Source organism: Takifugu rubripes, chromosome 19, assembly GCF_901000725.2.
Source record: "Takifugu rubripes chromosome 19, fTakRub1.2, whole genome shotgun sequence".
Lineage (NCBI taxonomy): Eukaryota > Metazoa > Chordata > Actinopteri > Tetraodontiformes > Tetraodontidae > Takifugu > Takifugu rubripes.
In genome coordinates this window covers 5128543-5138597 of record NC_042303.1, presented here as the reverse complement: position 1 = coordinate 5138597, position 10055 = coordinate 5128543, and the positions used below count along the sequence as shown (strand labels likewise).

Here is a 10055-nt window from a genome sequence, read left to right as displayed (position 1 = left end):
CTGCGTATGGTTTTAATGGACAAAATTTCCAGTAGAAAATGCAATATATTTTATTACCATGTTTAGACCTTGAAAAATGTGAGTCTGAGCTATTGGCTGATTAGCTTATTTAAGTGTGTAGTGTTGATGTTGTATAGTATATAGTATTGATATAGTATATAGTATTTTTAGTTCGTATCTATACCAAGTCCATGTCGCCACCTGTTGCCAACTGTAAAACCATCTTGGACGTGTATATTGCGATCCAAAATACACATTTCACTGGCAATGCACGGACTTTGATCACTTTTGACCAGCCTTTATAATTTCAAAGGAGGGACAAGGGATGGGAAGTGTATTATACTATATGTGTGTACTGATAGAAGCTCCACTTTGAACCAAATACTGTGTGAGGCATTATACAGGCATAAGATTATTCACACTTAAACTAGATTGAGTGATTTTTAACATAACACTCAATTAACAGTCTGTGGATTCTTCATTATTTTGGTCTTCTTTTTATTATCAAAAATGACATAACACAAATACACACACATGGTTCCTATCTAAAACATGCTATGTACATCATCTTTCAAATACATGCACAAAGCATAATGTCAATAATAAGATATATTTTGAATGGAGCAATTGGTGTGCTGCTGCTCTTTAGACTTTTGCATATTTATTTTTAGTCGGACACATGGTGTACAATAATTCAAATTAACTCTGAATGCATAAAATGTAAACATTATTTAAATCTCTCTCATCCTTTTTTATTCATACATATATTCTTTTATACATTCTCTTTTCCGGCCTTCATCTTTCGACAAATTCAGACACAGATGCAATATGCAGTATGTTCATACGATAATTTTAACATTTTAAGCTTACTAATTTATTAATGTACAAATAATGTTAGGATTTTACTGCATAATGTGGAAATACCAAAGGAATACTTTGAGTGAATACAGCAATTTTAATTACAGTACTCCTGGATGCATGGACTCTGCTTCGGTCAGTCAGTCAGTCAGTCTCTCTTTCTAATATATTTTTTGATTGGTTGAAGCTATTTAAAAGTAGCATGGTCAGAGCTGTCTAACACATCATTGTTACACTTTGTAGTATTCTTATTTTGTCCACAGACAAGTAAGGTTTACATCCAAGTGGTCAGCACAGCTGTAGATATGGCACATTCAAAGTGTCCCTGACTTTTATTTTATAATATTATTTACTATGTATACAATTCCTATCAGGAAAGGCACCCTTGTACTGCTCTCCTGCATTAGCTCTGCTTGTAGAACATACATATGTTTAAATTAATTTACAGTCTTTACTGGCAACACAAAGCAAGCAACTCAACAGCAGTCACTTTGCTGTATTATTATACTTTTTTGCATTGTAATGGACTAAAAAAAGACTTCAACAGAAGGCCAGTGATATACACCCTATTGCAATTTTAAGCACACTTATAAGCAAGACATGATCGTGAACATGGGATACGCTGACCAGTGAGGATGTAAATAAAGCATGCTCTTTAAATCTAATGCAAACTTGTAATCAACACAACCATTCAGCACCCTAATGATCAGTTTCTACATTTTTAAATGACATTAAGACCGAACGTCATTTACAAAATCATCACCAAACCATTAAGTGCAAATCCTCTCAATGATATAGGCTAAAATAAATTTATTTCACCGAAACATGAATTAGCAGATTTTCTAAAATATCTGCTTTTTGCTCAGTTAATTTCACAATCAGCAGACATGAGTTGAATCCTGAAATTCATGCAATGTGGAAGGTGATCGTGGGGCTGGATTTCTGAGTGAGTACATAAACTGGGGGGTGGGACATGTTATTTTTTTGCAGCCAAGGATGCCAGCTGTCCATCGATGTCCTCCTCTGGCTGCAATGGATGCCACTGGGCAATGGGGCGACGTGGGTTAGCCAGCATGTCAGACCAGTGCTTCAGACCTAGTCCTGTCGCCTTACTGCCTACAAAGATCTTCCCAATGGCGTCATTCTTACCGATCTTGTCATAATCAAACACTGTGACCACGACAATGATTTTCTGTAATGGCAAAAGCAGAAGATGATTTATATTATTTGCTGTCACAATAAATATGGATGTAAACCATATATAGAGACAAAAGCAGTAAAAACTCAACTTCAATCAAATAGAGAACAATAAATACACAATCTGCTCTAATTTACCTGTTTTGAGTTGTAATTCTGTTTGTAGCTACAGCAAAATGAGGCGATTTAACATTATAGCTAATGGCTCAGAACCAACATGAAAGAGGAGGTTAATCTCAAAAACACCTGACTGTGATGCAAAGAAGAGTGATACATTTTTATGCTTCAGCACGAAAAAAACTTTTTCTGTGAAGTATTTCACTTCATTGGGGTGTTATATGATGGTGGAAGGATCTGTAACAGAAAAATGGGATGATAAGCTGGAAGAGCATCAGATACCTCTGAAGCTGATGTGTCTGTCCCTTACCTGCATTTGTTCCAGTGGGATTTCAAAGCTAAATGACTCATTATAGTAAGGGTTTAGGGTGTTCTTCTTCACGGTGGTCTTCTTTTTCTTCAGCCGTTTACCTCCCTGCAGCAACTGGATCTTTACATATGGATCTGCAACATTTTTGTGCCAGAATGTTTTCGTTGTGAAATACATTCATAGAAACTGTATGGATTTTTGATTAAAAATCTTGTCAAAATAGCAAATATAACTTAAGGTTAAGTATATTTGAAGATTATATCCTGAATTTAGAGATTAAAATGTAAAATTCTCAGAAAAAGCACCATACCAGATAATCCACAGGCATCCATCTTCTTCAGGTTCTTAGCTTCCAGGATGCAAACGGTGAGTTTCCCAGCAGTGGGGACATAACGGAGTGAGATACATATGTCTCCAAGTTTCTCCGGCTGTCAAGACAGAGAAAAGAGACAAATTCGTGTTTTAGGTTGTGGTGATTAGCTGTAGTGAGCTAAATGCTCACAGTAAATAACATCATAAGGAAAACATGTAAAGTTAAATTTAACTTTACAAATGTAACATATCTTGTCAAATAAAAAGCAAAAAATAAATCAAAATTATGAAAATAAATGTCTAAAAGATGTGAAACTTGGTAGACGTAAAAACAGAAATTGAAAAGGGAAGAGCACCTCCTCCTGATCTGCACTCTCCAGATCCCGCCACTCTTCTATTGGCCGACCCAGGTCTATGGTGTTCATGGGAATCTTCACCTCGCCAATGACATCATGTTTTGAGAATCGGTCATAGTCATAAACAGACATCACCAGAGTCTTCCCTCCAAGCTCCTCGTACGGCACCTGAACAACAGATATTATGCTTTTCCTTCATGATCTGAAGCTTAGGGTTAGGGTTACCTTCAAATTATTAAAATAAAAGCAAATAATTCAATGATCTGGGCAAATGTATTGTCAAGACAAGGAAACAAATGTCAGAATATAAAATTTAGAGGTCATTTATATAAGGTTTAGCAAGGATACGGAAGAAAAAAAAAATGCACATTACAGAATGCACATACAGACACCAAGTTAGCAATTCAGCATATCATCTCATATACAAAGCTAACAAGCTAGTAAAACATGGAACACCGTCGTTTAGTTGTTTCTCTTGTTGATGACCAACATGTGAATTAAGCAGTTGCATAAAAAAATCTGATCCACATCTATAACAAATGATCCGACTTATCAGCACACATACACAGTAAGACTAACCTTGAACACAAATGTCTCGTTGAACACTGGGTTCAGTGTTTTCTTGTGGACTTTAGTATCATACTTCTTTTTCTTGTCAGGCAGGAGCAAGACTTTAACGTAAGGATCCGAGGTACCGCCAGAGTCCATTGAAATAAGGTCTGCAGCTTGAAGGATGCCAACCGTGAGCTGTGAATGCATGAGGGAGTGAAAAGATGCTTTTATTATGTTTTTAATTACTAAATTTTAAAAATAAAAGTTTTTCTATTTGTGTGTGTTTTTCATTGTTGTAGAGAGCTAGGAGTTTTCTTAAATCATGAATTAAGCTAAATATTCTTCTTTTTTATTTTTATTAAGCTTCTTCATGCATTGAATCCATAATTGACAGTACAAAGTATACTTTGCTGTCAAGCACGTTCTGGTGTATTAAAAAAATAGCATTTATTGTAGTAATGTGTACAAAACATTATTAATTTAATTTATAATAACTCAAATTCCTGTCTCATCTATATTACAGATCTGTGAGCATCCAGATGTATTTCCAGTTTTCCAATATTCTGCAATTTAGTCCTTCAACACACAACAAGTGTACAAGCTTGTTTGAAGGGGGTCACATAACAGCTTTTGGTTTCACTCCTATTGCTTTTCCTTTTTCCTTTATTTTTGGAAATTAAATTTTAAATTATGTAAACATGAACAGAAACTCCAGCAGGACACTGACAGCTTATGCGAGTCTTACATGTTTTAGTATTGTATAGTATAGTATAGAATAGTAAGAAATGTACAAGTATGATCAAAATGCTCATTTTACACTGGGAAATGTAATATATTTCAGAAAACTGCCAATAACATCAGGTGTCAATGTTGTGAAAACAACAAAAATGCATAATAGCACCAACCTTTGTATTCTCAAAGTCATAATCTATAGAATACTGCAGCTTCCCCAGTTTCTCCTTCTCTTTATCCTCTTCCTCTTTCTCCTCCTCAGTCAGTCCAGTTTCTCCCTCTTCATCATCATCATCCTGAAGTTTCTAAACATCACAAGACAAAACACAACGTTAAAGGTTAGGGCATTACAGTTCAGAATGTGTGGCTCCCTACAACACCAAGCATGCCACAGACACTGGAGTTCTAGGGCTTTCATGTTTTGATACCTACCTGCACAGTGTGAAATGCATGTTTAGACTTTTTGCACATTTTGACTTCTGAAGAGTTTCAGGTCATTGGGCAATTCCTTTGACATGCTTGATCAGTACACTGACAGCCAGTCATTGGAGGCCTTGCATGCTTGTTCCAAAAAGATGGCAAATAATGCAATTTCCAATATATTTATAGACTGTGTAAAGACAGATTTCTTTGTATATATTCTTTGTATACCTAACCTAACCTATTTTTTTTTCTCTCAATATTTTTGATAAAACACAGAACTATGCTAACCCTTTAGCCTCGATGCAAAGATTTTATTTGATGCAAAAAAGCCTAGATTACCCCGTCTCCAAGATTATTGCATCAAATCTTGCACAGCAAAGGGCACAGCCAGGTATTTGAAAGTGAGTTCAATACTATTGTGATTATTGGAGCTATTATAAAGATTTTGTTTTGGCCTTGAAATTTAGCATTGATTCCTATCCAGTGTCGCAACATCCCACCACTATGTTACAAGAAAACAGTCAGTGTTTGGCCTTTCATGCAAATTTATCTCTGAACAACCAACCATGCCCTTTGTCACATGCATTTATCACCTGTGGTAATTTAAAACGACCATATCAGTTCTTAGGCCAGCATGTTCCATAATGGTGATTATTACATTGTCCAGTGTATTCGTCGGAACAATGTTTTTGACTCTCCTCTCTGGGGGTTTATGGAGCAGATCATAACTTTCCAATGTAACCTTCTCAAACTGTCATCAGAGAATTTTTAAAAATGCTTTTGTGGGAGCTAAAAATAAAAAAAGGCAAGGAAGGCTACAAGTTTCATTCCATGAACCCCCCCTCTCTCTCTCTCTCTCTCTTGGGGGTTGGAGAGCATCGACACAAACTATTCACCTACCGTATAGCAGGAGTCCACCACAGTCAAGAAACATGGGGCAAAGACAAGATAGACACAAAGCAGGGAAAAGAAAAGGAGAACAGAGAGGAAGAGGTTCAACTCACAACACAACTGAACACTTTACAAAAAGAGAGGCGGTCAACACTACCAGAATGGTGAGTATGATGAAGAATGACACATTTTGTCTTGGTTAGAGGTAAATTGTCATAGAAGAAAGTAAATGACTGTCACTGAGGCTTGTAGTGATCTATAATGATAGTTGATCAGCTGTCAAATGGCTAGCCATCTGATTTCAAAATATGTCAAGATCTTTCAAAAATACAATTTTGATTCTCAAAATGTGTCATTTATCAACAAATGACCACAATGGAACACGTCACACATCTTAACAACCAACACAACAACATTAATAAATGTAGGGGAAGAGAGCTCTCCTTGTGTCCTCTATAGCTTGGGCTAAAAAAATCTGCTGGTGAAAGATCAAATTCGGTTAGCTTTAGGCAGTCAAATAAAAACTGCAATGTGTGTAATAAATACTTGAAATAATGAACAACTGTAGAAGTGGCAGAGTGTTTTGTTAGTGTACGTTTCAGCATGCAGGAATGAGGCGATATACCTCGCCACCCTGCATGTCTTTCATATTGAAGCCATCTTTGCCCTTTTTTCCTTTCTTGTTTTTCTTCTTCTTGCAGCAGCATTTTTTGATTATACAGAAGCAGCAGGTGACCATGAGCAGTGCAGCCACAACAGCAATGGCAATCAGAGCCCACGGTGGCACTGCCAGGACAGGGAAATAAGGGTGAATTAATGTTAATCAGATCACAGCAATGCGTCACATAAGCAGAAAGTCATTTACTGTTACTCACATGGGATTTTATCAATTTCATTTAAAAATTTGCTCTTGATTTCCTCAAACATGTCATTCTTGCTGATTTCTGTGTTATTTGGGCCTGGGGTCTCTGCTGCAGTGGTGGGAATGACACCTGCAGTTGGTGCTGTTGTCACACTGGTGGCACTGATGGGCTCAGTGGCCACCGTGGCCTGTGAGTTTTTGAAAAAGTTGAACTTCATAGTCAAACAGTAGAAGCCGCGTCCCTGCAAGGAGGAGCAAGAATTAGATTGATTTTTTTTAAAAACTGTAGAAAATTAGGATACAAACAAGATATTTGTAGAATGTTGAACAAATGATTACAGGCATTGGTCATTTTAATTAAGTAAAAATAGCAATAAAATCCCCAAATCTAATTCAATTCAATTCAATTCAATCTTTATTTATATGGCACTTTTCATACACTAGGTAGCGCAAAGTGCCTCACAAAGGATAAAAACAGCAAAGAGAACAAGAGAATCAAGAAAAGGACACACACACACACATGCATACAACACACTTACACACACACCCACACACATAAACAAGCTGAGGCAAGTTGAGACATGGCTGGGCACCGAGACCTGAGGCGAAGGAGACACCACCTTTGGAGGCCCACCAGGCCGAGGGAGGTCACGGTCCGTGACCACAGGTGGTACCGCCACAAAGACCACCCCGACCTGGACAGACCGGAGGCTCCACACCAAAGCACAGAGCCCCCTAACCACCCAGGCCAGAGTCGACAATGGGACAGCACCCCCAGCGGTAGACCGGAAACACCTCCCAGCCTGGCAGGCCCCCATGAGGAAACACCATGAGGAAACACTGGAGCTAAAAACTGAAGGACTCAAACAGTAAATGGGATAAAAGGTGTAGAGACTAAAAACTGAGAAACTAAGAACTGAGGGAGTAAAACAGTAAAAGTATCAAGTAAAATAAGGATAAGACATAAAAAAGCATGAGGACATAAAAGAAATTAAAAATAATCAGAAAATCAGTTAAAGGCCTGATTCAAAAGGTGTGTCTTGAGCCTCTTTTTAAAAATCTCAACAGTCTCTGCGGCCCTGAGGTTCTCCGGCAGGCTGCTCCACAGTCGGGGACCATAATAACTGAAGGCCGCTTCCCCGTGCGTTTTAGAGCTTACTTGTGGAATGGTTAAAAGGCCGGTGCCGGAGGACCTCAGTTTTGTAATAATTGTAGGTTAGAAATGCTCTTTTTTGGAAGACCAGAGAGCAGGGCATTACAATAATCGAAACGACAAGAGATAAAAGCGTGCATCAGCACCTCCGTGCTGGCCTGAGAGAGAAACGGGCGGACTCTGGCTATATTCTTCAGGTGGTAAAAACCTACCTTGGTTATGTTTTTGATGTGTGGGATAAAGCTAAGCTCAGAGTCAAAGATCACACCCAGATTTTTTACAAATTGAGATGGCTTAAAATCCTTTAATTTTGGTACAAGTTTCTCTCTCTGACCTTCAGGACCAATGACTAGGACTTCTGTTTTGTCCTGGTTGAGCTGTAGGAAGTTTTCTGCCATCCATGACTGGATATCTAGAATACAGTTAAAAAGGGCATCAACTGGCCCTGTGTCATCAGGAGCCACGGCGATGTACAGCTGCGTATCGTCAGCATAGCTGTGGAAGCTGATGCCGTGGCTCCTGATGACGTCCCCAAGAGGAAGCATGTAAAGATTAAAAAGGGTTGGACCTAAAATTGACCCTTGGGGAACCCCACATTTTGTCTCATGGATTCTCGAGGAGCATGTATCCATACTTACAAAGAAGCTTCGATCAGTAAGGTAGGAGGTGAACCAGTTAAGAACAGTACCAGAGAGGCCGACCAGGTTCTTTAGTCTATTCAATAAAATATGGTGGTCTACTGTATCAAAGGCGGCGGTCAGATCCAGTAGAACCAACACCGTGAGCTTTTTGTTATCTAGGTTGCACCTGATGTCATTTAAAATCTTTAAAAGGGCTGTCTCTGTACTGTGGTTCATCCTAAAACCAGACTGATGCCTCTCTAAAATGTCGTTTGAGTTTAAAAAATCATTCACTTGGTTAAAAACAAGTTTTTCTAAAATTTTACTTAAAAATGGTAAGTTGGATACTGGCCGATAGTTATTTAAAACGCTGGGGTCTAGATTGCTCTTCTTCAGAAGGGGCTTCACCACCGCCGTTTTAAAGGAGGTGGGGAAGACACCCGTCTGAAGAGAGCAATTCACCATATATAAAAGATGTTCCTCAAAGAATCTATAAAATGTTTTAAAAAACGGTGTGGGAATTGGATCTAAAAGGCAGGTTGTTGGCCTTATTGGGAGAAAACTCGACCAAGTGTCCTCGCATCAACCAGGACAAAACTCTCCAGTGTCTCCTCAGGTGAATGCAATGATCCAGGAGTGTTGTTGATTAAAATTTGTTGTGATAAAAGACTGGATCTAATATCATCGATTATACTCCTGAAGTGGTCTGCAAAGGCCTCGCAGAGGGTGTCAGTCGTTGTTGTGGGACACCTGTTAAAATTACCATTGGTTAAAAGCTCAATTGTGTGGAATAGAAATTTGGGGTTGTTTTTATTGTCAGAGATTAGTTTTTTGAAATGAGAGGTTCTTGCTTGCTTGATTGTGTTATTGTAGGTTTTGAGGTGTTGATAGAATATTTCTTTATGAATGGTCAGTTTGGATTTCCTCCACCTCCTCTCAGCACTCCTGCAGGTTCTTTTCAGTTTTCTAATTTCTTCATTTCTCCACGGTGGTGCACGTTTTGTTCTTACAGTTTTTGTGACAAGTGGAGCCACAGAGTCTAGCGTTGACTTTAATTTATTGTTAAAAGTGTCAACAATAAAATCACATGGTGCTGGTAAAATTTCTGCAGGAGTGCTCTGTAAAATCTGGATAAAATTTGCAGCCACTTCAGGAGTCAGGTAGCGTCTCCTCACCGTTCTCACAGGGGCCCTCCTGGTTAAAACTGGTGATGTTAAAAAACACACAAAAGTGGTCAGACACAGCCAGATCCACAACAGAGGACCCACCCACGGACAGGCCATAGGTTATGACCAGGTCCAGGGTGCCCCCTCTGTTGTGGGTCGGCTGCATGACATGTTGTTTAAAATCCAAACTGTAAAGGAGGTTTAAGAATTCTCTGGACACTGGGTCCGAGGTGTTGTTGAGGTGTAGATTAAAATCACCAGTTATTAAAATCCTGTTGTATTTAGCGTAGATGATTGATAAAAATTCAGAGAATTGACTGATAAAAGAGGTGGAGTATTGGGGTGGTCTATAAACTGTTATGCTTAAAATAGGAGGGCTGCTAAAAACAAACGCATGATGCTCAAATGATGGAAACGTATTAAAAGAGACCTCGTGTGAAGACATTTCGGTCCTTGTTATTGAAGCGGTTCCACCTCCTTTCCTGCCCCCCCTTGTAGAAAATAAA

General features: G+C 38.5%; 1 protein-coding gene across 4 annotated transcripts in view; it reads right to left on the bottom strand.

Moving 5' to 3' along the window:
• Positions 1 to 481: 481 nt before the first annotated feature.
• The window catches only part of LOC101076615 (synaptotagmin-2-like), a 33666-nt gene continuing 24092 nt past the window's right edge, over positions 482 to 10055 (bottom strand). For 2 of the 4 annotated variants that reach the window (XM_029825982.1, XM_029825983.1), the window contains exons 2-9: positions 6624 to 6852; positions 6374 to 6534; positions 4608 to 4739; positions 3730 to 3897; positions 3151 to 3318; positions 2793 to 2910; positions 2483 to 2616; positions 482 to 2050 (exon numbers count right to left, since the gene is read on the bottom strand). In XM_029825982.1, the coding sequence (XP_029681842.1) occupies positions 1835 to 2050; positions 2483 to 2616; positions 2793 to 2910; positions 3151 to 3318; positions 3730 to 3897; positions 4608 to 4739; positions 6374 to 6534; positions 6624 to 6828 (1302 nt within the window). In that variant the 5' untranslated portion in view covers positions 6829 to 6852 and the 3' untranslated portion in view covers positions 482 to 1834. Of the gene's footprint in view, positions 2051 to 2301; positions 2410 to 2482; positions 2617 to 2792; positions 2911 to 3150; positions 3319 to 3729; positions 3898 to 4607; positions 4740 to 6373; positions 6535 to 6623; positions 6853 to 10055 lie in introns of all 4 variants that reach the window. The other 2 variants (XR_003885836.1, XM_029825984.1) reach the window with 2 other exon arrangements.